This window comes from Oryctolagus cuniculus, chromosome 12, assembly GCF_964237555.1.
Source record: "Oryctolagus cuniculus chromosome 12, mOryCun1.1, whole genome shotgun sequence".
Classification (NCBI taxonomy): Eukaryota; Metazoa; Chordata; class Mammalia; order Lagomorpha; family Leporidae; genus Oryctolagus; species Oryctolagus cuniculus.
This window is the reverse complement of record NC_091443.1, coordinates 78,194,583-78,214,985: the sequence shown is the minus strand read 5'-3', so window position 1 is coordinate 78,214,985 and position 20,403 is coordinate 78,194,583. Positions and strand designations below refer to the sequence as shown.

At 47.2% G+C, this 20,403-nt stretch overlaps 1 protein-coding gene across 3 annotated transcripts in view; it reads left to right on the top strand.

The window, feature by feature from the left end:
* The first annotated feature begins 54 nt into the window (after nt 1–54).
* Nucleotides 55–20,403, top strand: part of DNAAF4 (dynein axonemal assembly factor 4) — a 63,375-nt gene continuing 43,026 nt past the window's right edge. For all 3 annotated transcript variants that reach the window (XM_070054226.1, XM_002717734.5, XM_002717733.5), the window contains exons 1-3: nt 55–239; nt 572–719; nt 7,884–8,017. In XM_070054226.1, coding sequence (XP_069910327.1) covers nt 117–239; nt 572–719; nt 7,884–8,017 — 405 coding nt within the window. In that variant the 5' untranslated portion in view covers nt 55–116. The remainder of the gene's footprint in view (nt 240–571; nt 720–7,883; nt 8,018–20,403) is intronic.

Sequence of the window (20,403 nt, the reverse complement as noted above, 5' to 3'; positions counted from 1 at the left end):
TGGGAAGGCGGGGCGCTGCGACTGGGCGCGACCCGGAAGAGCTGGCGCCTGGTAACCCCAGCTTCCCTAGCAACCGAGAGGGCGCGAGCAGCGAGTGCGCTCGGGCCACTCCGGCGATGCCCGTGCAGGTTAGCGATTACAGCTGGCAGCAGACGAAGACTGCGGTCTTCCTCTCTCTGCCCCTGCGAGGCGTCTGCGTGAGAGATGCGGACGTGTTCTGCACGGAAAACTATCTGAAGGTAGGAGCGCGAATCGTGCCCGCCGGGTCCTCGGCGGGCTGGTGCCAAGCTTATGGGGGAGCGCAGCTGGGCACGCGCCTGGGGATGGGCGGCGTGCATTTTTAATCCCGTTTTTAGAAAACGAGTCTCACGCAGGTGCCGGCTCAGGTGTAGACGGATGTGGTCAAGTCAGACATTGGTTATACCAGAGCTTCGTCTTATACCATGCTACTCTTCACCTGGAATGCATTTAGTAGACAACAAAGTTAATTTTGTCTTTATCACGTATTTCTTAATGGCAGCTGTCCTTAACTAGTGGATAACTTAATTTCTGCATTCTCCCTTCTGAATAGGTCAACTTTCCTCCGTTTTTATTTGAGGCATTTCTCTACGCTCCCATAGACGATGCCAGCAGCAAAGCAAAGATTGGAAATGACGCTGTTGTCTTTACCTTGTATAAAAAAGAAGCAGGCATGTGGGAGACTCTCTGTGTGCCGGGTGGTGAGTTCTTCCCTGAAAATGCTCGCGTGCTTGTGGCTTTCCTGTGTTAGGCCTTTTTAAAAATTCTCTTTGGCAAAGGAAGACTTTCCTCTCTGTCTCTCTCTCTCACTGTTCACTCTGCCTGTCAAAAAAAAAAATTCTCTTTGGAAATCGGTACATTGTGTGGGGTACAGAAAAACTTTACTCCTAGGTTCCATAGCTGAGTCCGTGAAATAAACGAGTAAGAGGTGGAGTCACAGGTGAAAAGGTATGCATATTTATTAATTTTTAATATTATGTGCCTGGGGGGACTTCACAGGAAAAAAAATAAGGGTGAATACCCCAGAAAGGCTATAGGACCCTCTTAATAGGGAAAGGGGAGGGGAGAGGCCAATGGCTTAGGATGGGAAATGATTTTTAGAAAAGGTGGAACCACTCTGTGGAAGAATAGTCGGGAGGCGTGACAAGGTTCGCTGCAGTGTGCTGTGGGCCCCTCCTCTCCTCTCCTCTCCTCTCCGGTTAGTGTCAGTATTCCCAGGTTGAGGCAACTCCACAGGAAGGTTTTTGTGACAGTTGAGTTAATTTCGAAAAAAGTCTCTTTGGCAGACAAGAAGCATTCAAAGAAAGCTAGTCCTGCATTTGTTGTTTATTAAGTGCCTTTAACTCAAAATAACCCATCTATCAAAAGAGCATGTTCTGAACTGGTATTTCTTTTAACTCCTTCAGGCACTCATATAGGAAAAAAAAAAAATAGGCTTTTATGAGCCTGACCTAAATGAAGTAGTGCTTCAGCCAACACTTAAAATGAATGAGCCTGAATAAAGAGCGAATCTTTTTTTTTTTTTTTTTTTTTTTTTTTTTGACAGGCAGAGTTAGAGAGAAAGGTCTTGCTTCTGTTGGTTCACCCCCAAATGCCGGCGCACTGCGCTGATCCGAAGCCAGGAGCCAGGTGCTTCCTCCTGGTCTCCCATGTGGGTGCAGGGCCCAAGGACCTGGGCCATCTTCCACTGCCTTCCCGGGCCATAGCAGAGAGCTGGACTGGGAAGAGGAGCAACCGGGACAGAACCGGAACCCCTGACTGGGACTAGAACCCGGGGTGCCAGCGCTGCAGGAGGAAGAGTAGCCTAGTGAGCCGCGGCGTCGGCCAAGAGTAAATCTTTCAGAGTTAGAGCACATTAAGCAGAAGCTGTGGGCTCCTATCTTAGGGGTAAGTCCTGAAAGGACCTTTATTGAGAACCTACTTTGTGTTATGTATTACCATATCTGTTCATCTTCAGGACAACCAGTGCCTTAGGCATTGTTATCCCTTTTCACAGGTGAGGCTACTCCTGACACACAGACCTGTGTAGTAATTGGCAGAGCTCACACAGCTGCTGACTGCAGGCTGGAACTGGAGCCTGCCTGGGCAGCTTCACTCTGAAGAAATGGTTCTCAATCCTGGCTACTTACTTAAACCACCTGTGGAATTTTAAAATAGCAGGAATGCCCAAAACTCATCTTAGAGCAATCAGATCTCTTTCTGGGATTGGAACCCAGGTGCAGAGACTTTTGAAAAGCTTATAATGTGCAGCCAAAGTTGCGATCCCTTGTTCTAAAGGTAGTTCTCTTCGTTCGTAGGTGGTTCTCTGTTCTGCCGTCCGTAGCAGCTTTGTGGGTCGTTAATTGTCCTACACAGCTTCTGCTTTTTTGTCCCTCTTCAGTCTTTTAGTTGTCATATTTTCTCATATTTTGTATCAACTGCCTAGAATTTCCCTCGTGCCTCTGGCATTAAACCGTGAGTGTGAACAGTTGAGAATGGAAGGGTTTTATAACTTTATGTTATGTTAAAGCTTTCCTGGTATTTTGCAGTGGAATTTAATTTTTATTCCCCTGGGCCAGGACTGGGGTAGAGTTTTTCCCTCTAAGGTCTGGTGTTCAGCTCAGAGAACACTAGTTAAGGTAGGTTACCATATCAAGGTTACTCTGTTTCTTTAGTGAGTCTGGGTCTACTTAAGGAGTTTTCAAAAACCAGTTTCCTTCTTGATGTGAATGGAAGGGGAGAGGGAGTGGGAAAGGGGAGGGTTGCGGGTGGGAGGGACGTTATGGGAGGGAAGCCATTGTAATCCATAAGCTGTACTTTGGAAATTTATATTCATTAAATAAAAGTAAAAAAAAAATCAGTTTCCTGTTCTTTGACCTCTTCCTTACTTTCTGGCTCAGTAAATCTATAATGGTGCCTGAAATGTCCTGAAACTCGCCCACTCAGGATGTTTTGACTTCTTACCTAAGATTAAATACAAACATTCTCATGTATTTTGACTCTTGCTGATAATCTTAATTTTGAAGTTGTATATGACCAAAATGACCATCTAATGTAGTTGTTTATTTAAAAATAGACGGGTGGGAGCAGGGGCTGGGGGGAAGAACGAGATCCACGGGAGCGCTCCCCAGGCGGTTCTGATACTAGTTAGGTTTGAGAACCACTGACTTAGATGTTTGCTGGTTTGTGTCTCTATTCCCCCTGGGGGCCAGCACATTTCTCCAGGAAATGATTTGGCCATCATCTTTTTGATATAAAGAAGACTAGCATCAGACTAGTCTACTAGACTAGTACCTGTTACTTTCCTCATAACATATTTCCTGACATGAAACACTTGCTTTTGTGTCAAAGTGTCTTACCCTGATGCCTCCCTTCTCCAGGAGTGGGAATGGGAATTTCCCTTCTTGAATCATGATTTTCCTGTTTTATAATCTTCTCTCACCGGAAAGTGCTCATGGTTACATGTTCGTCATTTCAAGCTTTGGTTATTTTATTCAGGATTGGCAAACTTTTTCTGTAGAAAGAATAAGGCTGTTTTCGACTTTGCAGGCCCCGAAGTCTCGGTCACGTGAACTCAGCTCTGCCATTGGGGCACAACAGCAGCTGTAGATGAGGCTTACTTACAGACACTGAAATGTGAATTGTACCTAATTTGTGTTTGTCACACAATATGTATTTTTATTTTTTAAACCTCTTAAAATATAAAAACTTATGGGCTGTGATAAAACAGGCAGCAGCCTGGGTTTGGCTGGTGGACCCAGCTTGCCAGCAACACCTGATTCACATAATTCAACACTCTGAAAATGAACTCACGCAACAGTTAGCACTGATTCTGCTTCAGAAATTCCTTTAGAATCGAACTCAGTTTCACTTGCAATTCAGAGATTATTTGTTATCTCTTTTCCACGTAAGGTATCTAAAGTTTGTTTCATTATTAAAAAATATATTTATCTACTTTTTCTCAAAATTTATTTTTGATAACTTTTTTAAAAGATCATTCATTTATTTGAAAGGCAGAGGGTCAGAGAGGTCAGAGATATGTATTTTTTTAAGATTTATTTTTTTATTTGAAAGGTAGAGTTACACAGAGAAGGAGAGACAGAGAGAGAGAGAGAGAGAGAGAAGTCTTCCATCCACTGGTTCACTCCCCAGATGGCTACAACGGCTGGAGCTCTGCTGATCCGAAGCCAGGAGCCTCTTCCAGATCTCCCACATGGGTACAGGGGCCCAAGGGCTTGGGCCATCTTCTACTGCTTTCCCAGGCCATAGCAGAGAGCTGGATTGGAACTAGAGCAGCCGGAACTTGAACTGGTGCCCATGTGGGATGCCGGCACTGCAGGCAGCGGCTTCATCCACTAAGACACAGCACAGGCCCCAGAGAGATCTTCTACTGCTGGTTAATTCCCTAAATGACTGCAGCAACTGGGGCTGTGGGCCCAGCCAAAATTAGGAGTCCAGAACTCCATCTGAGTTTTGAATGTGAGTGGCAGGGACCGAAGTACTTGAGCCGCCAAGGAGCTGAGAAGATGACAAAAATGTACATCTCAGAATTGGGTAGCCTGCTAGATCCAGGATTGAATCAGCAGCAGGTCTGGGGTCTGGTGAGGACTCAGTCTTTTTTTTTTTTTTTAATCCTCGATGGCACCTTTGCAGTGTGTTCTTAACTGGTGAATGGGGCAGGGAGGCGCTCTGAGGCCTACTTAGAAGGACACTACCGGCTGGCGCCGCAGCTCATTAGGCTAATGCTCCGCTTGTGGCACTGGCACCCCAGGTTCTAGTCCCAGTCGGGGCGCTGGATTCTGTCCCGGTTGCTCCTCTTCCAGGCCAGCTCTCTGCTGTGGCCCGGCAGTGCAGTGGAGGATGGCCCAAGTGCTTGGGCCCTGCACCGGCATGGGAGACCAGGAGGAAGCACCTGGCTCCTGGCTTCGGATCGGTGCAGCGCTGGCCTGGCCGTAGCAGCCGTTTGGGGGGTGAACCAACAGAGGGAAGAGCTTTCTCTCTCTCTCTCTATCTCTCTCTCACTGTCTAACTCTGCCTGTCAAAAAAAAAAAAAAAAAAAAGACACTACCTCCCAAAAGACCCACCTCCAGATATTATCACATTGCTGCGTTGGGATTTTCTTTTATTTGTGTGTGTGTCTCTCTTTTTTTTTAAAAGATTTATTTATTAATTTGAAGGCAGAGAGAGAGATCTTCTGTTGGCTGATTCACTCCCTAAATGGCTGCATCGGCCAGGACCGAGCCAGGCTGAAGCCAGGAGATTCAACAGGGTCTACTTCATGGGTTCAGGAGCCCAAGGACTTCCCAGGTGCATGAGCAGAGAGCTGAATTGGAAGTGGCGCAGCCAGGACTCGAACCGGTGCCCACGTGGGATGCCAGCACTGCAGATGGCAGCTAACTCACTGTGCCACAGCAGCGGCCCCAGGGTTGGGATTTTCACATGCAGCACTTCAGAAGGTTCATGGAGGGGTAGACATTTAGTGCAGCAGTTAGATGCCACGTGCAGTGCCCACATACCATACTTGAGTGCCTAGGGTTGAGTCGTGGCTCTGCTTCTGAGCCCAGCTTTCTATTGCATAACCTGGGAGGCAGCAGGGGATGGCTTAAGTACTTGGATCCCTTTCACTCGCACTGGGGGCCTGGATTGAATTCCAGGCTCCTAACTATGGCCTAGGTAGTTGTGGGCGTTTGTCAGATGAAGCAGTAGGTGAAATATTTCTGTCTGTTACTGTCTCTCTGCCCTTCAAATGAAGTTAAGAGTTTGTGGAAGAATGAGATCAAAAGATAACTTTATTTTGTTGTAAAAAGTTTGAAATCCATGCATATGAGGGATCTTCAAAAAGATCTTGGAAAATATGTTTTATGAAAAGCTATGCTGGGGCCGGTGCTGTGGCAAAGCAGGTTAAGCTTCTGCCTGTAGTGCCAGCATCCTGTATGGGTGCTGGTTCGTGTCCTGGCTGCTCTATTTCCAATTCAGCTCCATGTTCACGTTCCTGGAAGAGAGGTAGAGGATGCCCAAGCGCTTGGGCCCCTGAACCCACATGGAAGACCCAGAAGAAGCTCCTGGCTTCTGGCTTCGGATTGGCCCTGCTGCAGCCGTTGGGGCCATTTGGGGAGTGAATCAGTGGATGGAAGATCTCACTCTCTCACCCTACCCCTTCTTTCTCGTTGCCTTTCAAATAAATAAATTAATAAATAAGTAAATAAATAAATCTTGTAAAAATATACCTTAATTCTTAAATAAATACTTTTTTTTTTTTTGATAGGCAGAGTTACACAGTGAGAAAGAGAGACATAGAGAAAGGTCTTCCCTCCATTGGTTCACCCCTCAAATGGCTGCCATGGCCGGCACTGTGCCGATCCAAAGCCAGGAGCCAGGTGCTTCCTCCTGGTCTCCCATGCAGGTGCAGGGCCCAAGCACTTGGGCCATCCTCCACTGCCTTCCTGGGCCACAGCAGAGAGCTGGACGGGAAAAGGAGCAACCGGGACAGAATCCGGCACCCCAACCGGGTCTAGAACCTGCGGGCTGGCGCTGCAAGCAGTGGATTAGCCAAGTGAGACGTGGCACCGGCCAAATAAATATTTTTATTTATTTATTTATTTTTTTTTGACAGGCAGAGTGGACAGTGAGAGTGACAAAGACAGAGAGAAAGTTCCTCCTTTTTCCGTTGGTTCAGCCCCCCAATGGCCTCTGTGGCCGGCGCACTGTGCTAATCCCAAGCCAGGAACCAGGTGCTTCCTCCTGGTCTCCCATGCGGGTGCAGGGCTCAAGCACCTGGGCCATCCTCCACTGCACTCCCTGGCCACAGCAGAGAGCTGGCCTGGAAGAGGAGCGACCGGGACAGACTCCGGCGCCCTGACCAGGACTAGAACCCGGTGTGCTGGCGCTGCATGTGGAGGATTAGCCTAGTGAGCCGTGGCACCGGCCGTCAAATAAATACATTTTTAATGAAAAAAAACTTTATGCTTGGATTTCAACATTTTTTGTACCACCATGATCTTAATCTTTTGGTTATATTTTCCATGAACTTTTTGAAGTACCCTTGTGTGGTATGTCATGTTAATTTGTTATTTTTGCTGGTCCTGTACTCCTTGTGTGTATAAATGACCACTTAATGTTTGTGAAGGTGGAACATTTCAGGTGATTTTTTTTTAAAGATTTATTTTATTTATTCGAAAGTCAGAGTTACACAGAGAGAGGTAGAAACAGAGGAAGAGAGGTCTTCCATCTGCTGGTTTATTCCCCAAATGGCCACAATGGCTGGAGTTAAACCTATCCAAAGCTAGGAGCCAGGAACTTCTTCCGGGTCTCCCACGTAGGTGCAGGGGCCCAACTGCTTGGGCCATCCTCTGCTGCTTTTTTGGGCACATTAACAGGGAGATGTATCAGTAGTGGGGCAGCGGGCAGCTGGGATTCGAACTGGCATCCATATGAGATGCTGGCACTGCAGGCCAGGGCTTTACCCTGCTGCACTGCAGCGCCAGCCCCCATTTCGCTTGATTTCAACCCATTTTCTAATTGACCCCCATGGTGATTAGTTATTGCAATCAGGTTTATAAGCCATGGTTTCTCAACAGAGGTAGGATAAATGTGTTCTTGTTCCTACCCCCTTTCACTCTCATTCATTTTTCTGCTCTCATTCCCTCTGCCTCATGTCTTGTCCTCCATTTCTTTGTCTTCCTCCCCACCCCACTTTATTCTGTAGCAGTTCATCATTGCTTACCTTCTAGGGTCAGCTTCTTGTCAGGTTAATACTGAAAAACAGTTCCACATCTCCTTGTGACACTGAGTGTAAAAGAATCTCATCCTGGATCAGTATGTTAAATAATTTTCTCACAAAATGAATATATCATAATCCTAACTTAGCAATATTCCTTACGTTTTAGTTGACAAAGAGATGATGCAAAGAATAAGAGAAAAATCTATTTTGCAAGCACAAGAGAGAGCAAAAGAAGCTGCGGAAGCAAAAGCTGTAGCAAAGCGAGAGGATCAAAAGTATGCACTCAATGCCCTGATGAAGGTAAGTTGCAGATTGCTAAAGTCCTCTAAAGAGATAATAGTAAACTGTGTACGGATAATTCATTCTAATGATCGCAGTCCCTAAGCATTGCACTCATCCTTTGATTATAGGACTTACTATGTTATGCAGCCTGTCTACTATTTAGATGGGTTCCTGAAAATCTACATGAAAGTTGAGGGTATCAGAATTGGATGATGGATTTATTTCTTTCAGGGAGAGGGTCTTATTTTTAGAGGAGTTTAAAAATTGAAAAGTTTCTAGGATATAAGTGTTTCACTTCTTTTTTTAAGACTTAATTATTTGAGAGAGTTCCAGAGGAAGGGAGAGACAGAGACAGAGACAGACACACACACACACACACACACAGAGAGAGAGAGAGAGAGAGAGAGAGAATGAGAATGAGAATGAATGAGAATCTTCTAAATCTTCTATCTGCTGGTTCACTCTCCAAATGGCCATAATGACCAGAGCTGGGCTGATCTGAAGTCAGGAGCTTCTTTCGGGTCTCCCACATGGGTACAGCTGCCCAAGCACTGGGCCATCTTCTACTGCTTTCCCAGGCCATAGCAAAGAGCTGTATCAGAAGTGGAGTAGCCGGGACTTGAACTGGCACCCATATGGGATGCTGGTGCTGCAGGCAGCGGCTGTACCCCCTATGCCACAGTCCAGCCCCACTTTTTTTTGTTTTTGGACAGGCAGAGTGGACAGTGAGAGAGAGAGAGAGAAAGGTCTTCCTTTGCCGTTGGTTCACCCTCCAATGGCCGCCGCAGCCGGCACGCTGCAGCCAGCACACCGCGCTGATCCGATGGCAGGAGCCAGGTGCTTCTCCTGGTCTCCCATGGGGTGCAGGGCCCAAGCACTTGGGCCATCCTCCACTGCACTCCCGGGCCACAGCAGAGAGCTGGCCTGGAAGAGGGGCAACCGGGACAGAATCCAGCACCCCGACCAGGACTAGAACCCGGTGTGCCGGCACCGCAAGGCGGGGGATTAGCCTAGTGAGCCGCGGCGCCGGCCCCACTTTTTTTTTTTAAACCAGTGCAGCCTTTAATCAGCAGGGAAAGATTTAATTGTCAATGTATTATTTTTTGAGATATAATTCACATACTATACAATTCACCCTCTTAAAATATAGTTTAATATATTCTGATTTATATAACTATATCACAGTCAGTTTGGGAATATTTGTATCACCCCGAAAAGAAACCCAATACCCATTAACAGTCCACATTTTTTCAGACCCATAGTTCTAGGCAACTACTCATCTACCTTCTCTCTCCCCCTCCCTTTTTCCCTCTCTCCCTTTCTGTCGCTCCCCCTCTTCGCAGAGGAACGACACAGGACCCTGCGCTGTTCTTTCGTCTGCTTGGCCCTTCCCCGGTTTGCTGCTGGTCCTTCCCGGGTTGGCTCTCGACCCCTCCACCTCTGTGGAGGGGCGGTACCCCCTGCCACTTTCCCCGCTTCCGCGGGGGAGCAGCACACCGCCGGCCGGCTCTCTCAGGGGCTGCTCAGGTGTTCCTTCAGATGTTCCTCGTGCACGTTGTCTCTCTCCTCCTTTATAGTCCTCTTCCACCAATCCCAACTCTGCTACCCACACGCCGAGTACGCTGCTCTCCTCCAATCAGGAGCAGGTCCTACAGTTTATTGGTTGAACTGGAGGCAGCTGTGTAGAAGCTGTTTCCTCCTCTCCCAGCGCCACATTGTGGGAGAGCAGATGCATAGAATAAGTCTTAATTCCAGTAACTTAGTCTAGTCTCAGTTGCTCCCCACACCTTTCCCTCCCTCTCCCCCTCTCTTTCTCCCTCTTTTATTTTTTAAGATTTATTTATTTATTTATTTGAAAGAGTTATAGAGAGAGAGGGAGAGACAAATCTTCCATTCACTGGTCCACTCCCCAAGTTGCCACGACTAAGCCAGGCTGGAGCCAGGAGCGTCATTTGTGTTTCCCATGTGGATGCAAGGACGCAAGCACTTAGACCACCTTCTGCTGCTTTTTCCAGACCATTAGCAGGGAGCTGGATTTGAAGTGGGGCAGTGGGACTTGAACTGGCACCCATATGGGATGCTGGTGTTGCAGGCAGCAACCTAACCCACTGTACCACAACGGTGGCCCCTACCTTCTTCTCTGTCTTAACTCTTCTGACTAATTTGAATAAGTTTCTTACCTTTAATTCTCATTTTGACAAATTGAAATGACTAATTGAATCTGTAATATCTGTTATTTCTTTTAGAGTAATGAGTAATTTCTCTGCATTCCCTGAATATCATTGAGTTTCCTTAAAACAGCCATTTTGAATTCTGCATCTGGGAATTTGCATATATCGGTTGGTATCTGATTGTTTTCTGATACCTTATTTTGTTCATAAGGTGAGATCATGGTTATTATAGTTTTTGATTCTTATGGGGAAATGACATCATCTTTGCATTGAAGGATTATTGGTTTTTGTCAAGTCTTCATAATATGGCTATGTTGTTGCCTGCCTTCCAGAAATTCCATGCTGTTTGAGTCTGTGTCCAGTTCTGCTATTTCATCACTAGATGGCACCCTCCACCAAAGTCTGCTACAAGTCTGCTCTGTGTGTGTGTGTGTGTGTGTGTGTGTGTGTGTTAAGATTTATTTGTTTACTTGAAAGTCAGAGTTAATAGAAGGAGAGACAGAGAGAGAGGTCTTCCATCCGCTGATTGACTCCCCAATTGGCCGCAATGGCTGCAGCTGTGCCAATCCTAAGCCAGGAGCTTCTTCCAGGTCTCCCACGCAGGTGCAGGGGCCCAAGGACTTGGGCCATCTTCCACTGCTTTCACAGGCTATAGCAGAGAGCTGAATCAGAAGTGGAACAGCCGGGACTCGAACCGGCGCTCATGTGGGATGCCAGCACTTCAGGCAGCAGCTTTACCCACTAAGCCACAGTGCCGGCCTCTGTGTGTTGTTGCTGTTCAGGACTGGAGGAGGTCCGACCCCAGATTTGTCTGAAATTTGCAGTTAAGATGTTGTTCAGTGTGAACTAAGACTCTATATGTACAAGCCATGGCTTGGGGTTAGAGACCTTTGGCTTATCTGGTGCTGGGTTTCATCGTGGCAGGCCTGCCCTTGAGCTCCATGGCAAAATCTATACTGATGGTCTCATCCTCCTTCCCAGAGATTAGTGTTTTACTGTGCTGCTGCCAGTGGTTGGTTGAGGAGTGGTGCAGTCTGCCCTTAGCCTTTTGGCTAAGGAAGGTCCAAAGGCTCAGGCTAAAGGTTCTGGCTTGGGAACAGGGGTCATGAGGCCCCGCCTCTGCTGGGTTTTATAGTAGTGGGCCTAGTACTGAAGTCTGGACTTAATTGCTTCTTTGTCCCCCAAGGGGGAGACATGGGAGTACATTGCTCTGAGCAGGCCGAGGGGTGATACAGCATCCCTTTTCCTTCCTGTCTTCTCCGGTGCAGCTTCTCTTTTACTGAAAACCAGGCACCGTGGTCTCTCACCTGGCTTCCTTAGCTCTTTGAAGGTGGCTTGGTGTATGAATAGCTGTTCAAATTCGTATCTATGGGAAAGTGATTGCTGGAGCATCTCGTTCACGTTATTCAAAAAGTTTTATTTGTTTTTTGAGAGTGAGGGAGGAGGGGAGAGTGAGCGAGCGAGTGTGAGCCCTGCCGCATCTGCCGGCCCACTTCGCAGATGCCTGCAGTGACTAGCCGGGGCTGTCCTGAGGCCCGAGCTGGGAGTGGGTCGTCAGTCCGGGTCTCTCCCATTGAGTGCAGTGCCTGAGTTACTGGAGTCATTACTGTTGCCTTTCAGGATCCGCCTCAGTAGGAAGCAGGAGCCAGGAACAGAAATGGGCATTGAATCCAGGCACTCTGACCAGGGTTGTGGGTGTCCTAACTAGTGCCTGAACCACTAACCACATTACTGCCTGATGTCATCCCCTCCAACTTCTAATTATAGCTTCTGGTTGTATACTTTGTCTTTTACTTACTAATTGGACATATGATACGGTCAGCTGGCCAAAGGTTCCTGTCATCCCCATGATTCCATCTTTTTTTTTTTTTTAAAGATTTATTTTATTTATTTGAAACAGTTACAGAGAGAGGTAGAGACAGAGAGAGAGTGACAAAGAGAGAAAGTCTTCCATCTGCTGGTTCACTCCCCAGTTGGCCGCAACAGCTGGAGCTGAGCCGATCTGAAGCCAGGAGCTTCTTTTGGTTCTCCCACATGGGTGCTGGGGCCCAAGGACTTGGATCATCCTCCACTGCTTTCCCAGGTACATTAGTAGGGAGCTGGATTGGAAGTGGAGCAGCCAGGACCTGGACTGGTTTCCATACGGGATGCTAGTGCAGCAGGCTGGGCCTTTAACCCACTGCGCCTCAGCGCTGCACCCCACCTTTTTTAAAGATTGATTTTGCTTATTTGAAAGGCAGAGTTACAGAGAGGAAGAGACTGAGAGAAGGAGAGAGAAAGATCTTCCATCTGCTGGTTCATTCCCCAAATGGCCACAATGGCCAGAGCTGGGCCAATCCAAAGCCAGGAACCAGGAGCTTGTTACGGGTCTCCTGTGTGGGTGCAAGGGCCCAAGCATTTGGGTCCTCCTCTGCTGTTTTCCCAGATGCATTAGCAGAGAACAGGATCAGAAATGAAGCAGCTGGAACTTGAACCAGTGCCCATTTGGGATGCTGGAATCACAGGCTGCAGCTTTGTCCACTATGTCACAATCCCGGCCCATATTTAATTTATTTAAAAGGCAGTGTTACAACAGAGGGAGAGGTCTTCCATCCCCCGATTCACTCCACAAATGGCTGCAACAGCCAGAGCTTTGCCAGGTGAAAGGCAGAAGCCAGGAGCTTCTTCTGGGTCTCCTACGAGGGTGCAGGGCCCCAAGCACTTAAGCCATCGTCTGCTGCTTTCTCAGGCACATTAGTAGGGAGCTGGATTGGAAGTGGAGCAGCTGGGACTTGAACCTCTGCCAGCATCAAAGGTGGCGGCTTTATTTGCTATACCAAATGCTGCCCCCTCCATCTTTTCTTATATTATTATACCCATCAGCCTTTTGATTTTAAAAACAAAAGCAAAATAATATAAAATGTGTGATGAGATAAACATTTACTAAATTAATAAGATAAATAAGGCACAGGGCCTGCTGTACTGGCAGGGTTGATGAAACTGGACAGTTGAACAGAGGGCAGCACCAGCATCCAGTACCTTGAACTTAGTAATATACTGATATACAGATCTGTGTGTTGGACAGGTAGTTCTTTTGGTCTCTGGCTGGGTCAGCTGTGGCTAGATGGTCTAGGATGTCCTCACATGATAAGAGCCTTGACTAGGAAAGCTGGGGTCACTCTCCACACGGCATCTCCCCTTCTGGAGCCTAAAGATGGCTTCTTTACTTGGTAATATTAAGGTTCCCAGTAGCACAAGAGGGAAAATCCCAGTGCACAAGAAGCCTTAAAGCCTCTGCTCTGTCCTGTGCGTTAGTGTTCCAGTAGCCAAAGCAAGTCACAGAGCTACGTCCAGGGTCAGGGATTAGAAAAATAGAATACACCTCTTCCCGCAAGTAAGGTCTAAGCTACGTCACTAAGGGGGTGCATGTATAGGGATGGAGAGAATTTGCAGTCATTTTACAATTAACTCAGTTTGTTTGAATTGAAAAAACTAGAGTTTAAACAATAAAGAGAATTTGGCTTATCTAGCAGAAAAAGTATGGAGATAGAACAATAATCACATTTGCTTAAATCAGGGCTCTGGATGATTCTCTCTGCAGCATTCCTAGCACTGCCTCTTTGTGTCTGCTTCAGTCCTTGGGCAGTGAGATGATCCATGTCTGCACTTAACAAGGCCTAAAAGGAAATAAGCCAGCTATTCTTTTGGCTCCCTTTTATGTCTCATAAAGCAATTTATTCATGTTTACAGAGTGGTATTAACAATGATAATCAGTTTTACACATGTTCATATAAATCTTTTTATTGTTCAATTTTATTTGAAAGGCAGAGGTCTTCCATCTACTGGTTCACTCCCCAAATATCTACAATACCCAGGGCTGGGCCAGCCTGAAACCGGAAGCCCAGAACTCCATCTGGGTCTCCCATGTAGGTGGCAGGGCCCCAAGTGCTTGAGCCGTTATCTGCTGCTTCCCAGGATACATTTTAGCAGGAAGCTGGATCAAAAGCAGAGCAGTCAGGACTCAAACCAGGCACTTAAGTATGTAATGTGTTCATCCCAAGCAGTGACTGAACTACTGTGCCAAACACTCATGTGAATGTTTACCTCAAATCTTTATTGCTTCAAAGTTGGCTTAATGCATCTGTTTCTCCGTGGTCTTGCTGCTGTCCATTATTCATTCATTTTACTGACATTTACTGAACACTGTGGAAGGTGCTAAGACAGAACTGAACCAGCCAGTCTTGACTTTTTGTTTACTCGTGGTCTTGAGAGGGTAACAGACAGCAAAGATCAAACATTTTACCAGGTATCCATAAAGGGTCATTGGAGCATAAAGAGAAAACACTGGCAGAAAGATCAGTGTCTCAGCCTGCCAGTGTGGTCAGGAAATCTGAGATGGCATTGTTTGCTGGATTCTGGAGAATGAGTCATGGTTATCTGAGGAGTACTTGAGAAAATGACATTATAGATAGCTGGGGTGAGTGCATGGGAAGACATGGCACAGTAAGGGGACATTTATTGGTTAGAAAAAAATTTTAAGATTTAAAAATATTTCCTGAAGACAATAGGGATTTTTAGCAAGAATATAAAGTTAGTTGGGTTTGGATTTTATTGTTTTAAGATTTATTTATTTGAAAGGCAAAGCATCAGAGATCGAGGGCAGGGGGAGAGGAAGAGAGAAATCTTTTTGTCTACTCCTTCACGCCCCACGTGGTTACAACAGCCTTGTGTGTGGCAGGCCAAGACTAGGAGCCAGGGATTAGGGTGGAAGTATGCAGGCTTGAGGTGATTAGTGAAAGCTGGGCCATTTGATGCCTGACTAATCCTCTGAAACTTGCTTTCTTTCCTCTTGGGTATTCTTAACTGCTATTGCCTACTTCTCCTGTCTTGTTCACTACTTTTTCTTTCGTGGGTTGTCGTATTATATTTTGAAATTGTCTTGGGGCTGGCACTGTGGCATAGCAGGTAAAGCTGCCACCTGCAGTGCCAGCATCCCATATGGGCACCAGTTTGAGTCCCGGCTGCTCTACTTCCAATCCAGCTCTCTGCTGTGGCCTGGGAAAGCAGTGGAAGATGGCCCAAGTCTTTGGGCCTCTGCACCTGTGTGGGAGACCCAGAAGAAGCTCCTGGCTCCTGGCTTCAGATTGGCACAGCTCCGGCCATTACGGCCAATTGGGGAGTGAACCATCAGGTGGAAGACCTTTCTCTCTCTCTGCCTCTGCCTCTCCTTCACTCTGTGTGTAACTCCAACTTTCAAATAAATAAATGAATCTTTTTTTTTTTTTCAATTTTATTTGACATACAGAGTTAGACAGAGAGAGACAGAGAAAGGTCTTCCTTCCATTGGTTCCACCCAAATGGCCGCTACGGCCAGAACTACGCCGATCCGAAGCCAGGAGCCAGGTGCTTCCTCCTGATCTCCCATGGGGTGCAGGGCCTAAGCACTTGGGCCATCCTCCACTGCACTCCCGGGCCACAGCAGAGAGCTGGACTGGAAGAAAAGTAACTGGGACTAGAACCGGCGCCCATATGGGATGCCAGCACCACAGGTGGAGGATTAACCGAGTGAGCCACAGTGCCGGCCCCCCAAATAAATAAATTAAATCTTTACAAAAAAAAAAAAAGAAATTGTCTTTATCAATTTTTGGTTTTGTTTGTTTTCCACTTGAGATGGAGCTCTTTGTTCCTACTCAGCTTTTCACCTGGTTAAGTCAACTGTTTAGTGTGCTCTTCTGTCATTTTTTATTTTTTTATTTAATTTTTTAAAATTTTTTGCCAGGTAGAGTTAGACAGTGAGAGAGAGAGAGAGACAGAGAGAGAGAGTTATATAGACAGTGAGAGAGAGAGAGAAAGGTCTTCCTTCTGTTGGTTCACTCCCCCAATGGCTGCTATGGCCGGCGGTGCGCCGATCCGAAGCCAGGAGCCAGGTGCTTCTCCTGGTCTCCCATGGGGTGCAGGGCCCAAGCACTTGGGCCATCTTCCACTGCCCTCCCAGGCCACAGCAGAGAGCTGGACTGGAAGAGGAGCAACCGGGACTAGAACCTGGTGTGCCAGCGCCGCAGGTGGAGGATTAGCCAAGTGAGCCGCGGCACTGGCCTCTTCTGTCATTTTAAAAAATATTTTATTTATTTAATTTAGAGGTAGAGTTACAGACATTGAGATGGAGAGACATAGAGAAAGGTCTTCCATCCACTGGTTCATTCCCCAAATGGCTTCAGTGACCAGAGCTGTGCTGATCCAAAGCTGGGAGCCAAGAGCTTCCTCTGGGTCTCCCATGGAGGTGCAGGGGCCCAAGGATGTATGTAATTTATAAATATATCCTGAAGATCATTTAATGCAGTGTTTTTTAATTGCACCTGTGTTTCACCTGTGTTCAGATGTGCAGTTTTCTACTTGTGGCATCATGTCAGTGCTAGAAAAGTTTCAGATTTTGGAACATTTCAGATTTTGGATTTTCAGCTTAGAGATAGTCAATCTGTATTACTGCTTTGAACAGTTAACTTTTAAATCAATTAAGGATAATTAAAATAAAACATTTTGGGGCTAGCGTTATGGTATAGTGGGCAAAGCCACTGCCTACCATGCTGGCATTCCATATGGGTGCCAGTTTGAGTCCCAGCTGTTCCACTTCCACTCCAGCTCCCTGCTTATGGCCTGGGAAAGCAGTGGAGGACGGCTCAAGTGCTTGGGCTGCTGCACCCATACTGAGGAGACCTGGAAGAAGCTCTTGGCCCTTGGCTTTAGACTAGCCCAGCTCCGGCTCTTGTGGCCATTTGGGGAGTGAAACAGCAGATGGAAGATCTGTTTCTGTCTGTCTGTCTCTCTCTCTCTCTCTCTAACTGTACCTTTGAAATAAATAAATCTTTATTTTTGGGGGGTCTGGCATTGTGGTGTAGTGGGTAAAGCCACTGCCTGTAGTGCTGGCTGCTCAATTTCCGATCCAGCTCTCTGCAATGGCCTGAGAAAACAGTACAAGATGGCCTAAATCCTTGGGCCCCTGCACCCACATGGGAAACCTGGAAGAAGCTCCTGGCCCTGGCTCCTGGCTCCAGATTGGTGCAGCTCCGGCTGTTGCAGCCAACTGGGGAGTGAACCAGTGGATGGAAGACCTCTCCCTCCCTCTCCCTCCCTCTCCCTCCCCCTCCCTCTCCCTCCCTTCTTCTCCCTCCCTCTTTCCCTCTCTCTCTCTCTCTCTCTCTCTCTCTCTCTCTCTCTCTCCCTCCCTCCCTCCCTCCCCCTCCCTCCCTCCCTCCCTCCCTCCCTCCCTCCCTCCCACTCACACTCTATCTATGTAACTCTGACTTCAAAAAAAAAAAAGAGAGAGACTTGGAATATATCTGCCATTCTCTCCCAGCCTGTAGGGTTTCTGATGAGAAGTCAGCAGTGAGTCTAATTGGAAATCCTCTGAAAGTAATCTGGCATTTCTCTCATGTACATTTTAGAATCTTTTCTTTGTTTCACTGTGGAGAGTTTGACTACAATGTGTCATGGTGAAGATCTTTTCTGGTCATGTCTATTAGGAGTTCTATGTGCTTCTGGTATTTAGATGTGCCCTTTTTTCTCCAAATTAGCAAAGTTTTCTATAATTATTTCACTACAGAGTCCTTCTAATCTGTTCTCTTTCCATGCATTCAGGAATTCCTAAGACCCGTATGTTGGGTCATTTGATAGTGTCCCATAAATCTCCAGTACTGTTCTTTTAGTTCTCTAATTTCTTCTTTTTTTGTTCTGACTGCGAAATTTCCAGAGATTTGTCTTCTAACTTGGATAGTCTGTTGTTAAGGGTTTCTACCTCATTTTTTATTTGTTCTATTGAATTATTAACTTCTAACATTTCATTTGATTTCTTTTTAAAATCTCAATTTCATGGGGAACATTTTCATTCATGTCATGTATGGATTTCTATAATTCATGGAATAGCTTCTAATTTTTTTAAAGAATTATTTTTTTATTTATTTGACAGAATTATGGACGGAGAGGGAGACAGAGAGAAAGGTCTTCCTTCCATTGGTTCACCCCCTAAATGGCCGCCATGGCTGGCGCTATGCCTATCTGAAGCCAGGATCCAGGTGTTTCCACCTGGTCTCCCATGCAAGTGCAGGGGCCCAAGCACTTGGACCATCCTCCACTGCCCTCCGGGCCACAGCAGAGAGCTGGCCTGGAAGAGGAGCAGCCAGGACTAGAACCCAGCGCCCATATGGGATGCTGGTGCCGCAGGCGGAGGGTTAGCCAAGTGAGCCACAGAGCCGGCTCCAGCTTCTGATTACTTCTAAGTAATCCTGTGATCAATTTTTTGAATTCCATTTCCAGCATTTCTCTGGTCTCTTCATTTTCACATTCTAATGTTGATGTGTTGTTGTGTTCCTTTGCGGTGTTGTGTTGTCTTCCTTATTGTCTTGAATTCCTGCGTTTATTTTTAGGTTTTTTTGGAGATACTTGTTGGGATTTTTCCCCCCTGTGATGGCTTTTATCTTTCGACTCCACTTCTGTGGCTCAGTGGAGTGTTTGCTCTTTCAGTGACTACCTGAGGCATGTGCTGGGTGTGGACAGGGAGCTCTGTTCAGTGCTCCAGGGTGAGGGGAGTGTCCAAGGCGACACCCAGATTGGGCGTGATAAATCTCCCCTTTTCTTTTTCCTTTTTTTTTTTTTCATCAGAGGGGAGATTTCTTCTGTTCTGTTGGTGTCATTTCACACTTGCTTCCTCTCCTCTAAGGAGACCAATGCCTGGTCGCTAGCCCCAGTGAGTAAATATTCATTTGTACTGCCACAAGAACCACACACAGGATGTGTGCAGTCTTCCGGGTGAGCACAGATCCCACAGCAGTGACCCTCACCGGGGAATCAGGGAGCCCAGAGTGTGTGGAGCCACCCACAGTGACTGTCCAAAGACCCAGCCACACCCTGCGCCCTCCCACTCAGCCACAGTCCCAGCACACAGGACTCCCCCAGTCATGAGCACCCAGCCCCCTGACAGTTCTCTCGGCCAGACTCGGGCGTCTCCTCTTGGCTGTTTGCTGGGCACACGGACATAGCTGGTGCAGCTGTTGTAAGTGTCCAAAATGGTGTCTGCCCCCCCTCCCCCGGCTAGTTACAGGACGCTGGTGCCGGGTGGTCGGGGTGAGAGAAACGTGTCCCCCGCTTCTTCCCTTTAGGTTGGCAGGTGCACTGTCCCCCACAGGGTTCAAAGCCAGACTGACGCCAGGCTCTTCCTGCAGCTTTATCGCCAGTGGCTTGGGCTGCTGTAGTCTGCTCTCACCACTCTCTGCAGGGCTGGTGCTGAGGTCCTGAGTTGTGTGTGCCCACACCCTCCCTGTAACTCCACAGTGTCCCTCTAATTTGCGTGGAGTTTCCTCTGCCGTTTTCTTCCTAACTTCCCTGAGATTGCGCTTTCTCCACGCTTTTTTAAACCACCGTCCCCTAGACTGGGGCAGCAAGCTCCTTCCCTGTTCTGCCATATCAATGTGTCTCTCTCTCTCTCTCTCTCTTTTTTTTTTTTTTTTTTTTGACAGGCAGAGTGGACAGAGAGAGACAGAGAGAAAGGTCTTTTCTGTTGGTTCAACCCCCAGTGGCCACTGTGGCTGGCCCACTGCGGCTGGCGCACTGCACTGATCCGAAGCCAGGAGCCAGGTGCTTTTCCTGGTCTCCCATGGGGTGCAGGGCCCAAGCACTTGGGCCATCCTCCACTGCACTCCCGGGCCACAGCAGAGAGCTGGCCTGGAAGAGGGGCAACTGGGGCAGGATCCGGCACCCCAACCGGGACTAGAACCCAGAATGTGTCTCTTTTTAATGTATCTTACAGTGTAGGTCTGCTATCAGCAGGTTCTCTGTTTTCATGTGTTTGGAATGCATTTATTTTGCCTTCGCTTGTGAAGAATAGTTTTCCTAGATATAAACTTAGTGGCTTATTTTTCTTTTCCAGTGGCCCTTTGATTCAGCATGTCATTTCAGTGCTGCTGCTTCCGTTGTTTGCGAGAGCGTTGTTCTGCAGGGAGCTCACCGTGCATTCCTGGCTCTCCTGTGTATATAATCTTTCCCTTGAATTCTGACTAATTGTGCCCTCATCCTGACTAGGACTTCAACCTCAGCCTCAGCTGCAAATTTTCCCCATTCATTTACAACCAAGACTGCCACTTTGGCCCACCAAAGCCTTGGATTTTCACTGCCCCACCCAGAAATGTGTCCTCCCTTTTTGCCACCAACGCTCTGGGTTCTTCCAGCCAGCTTCATGGTGGTAAAACTGCAAGGCTCGTCACA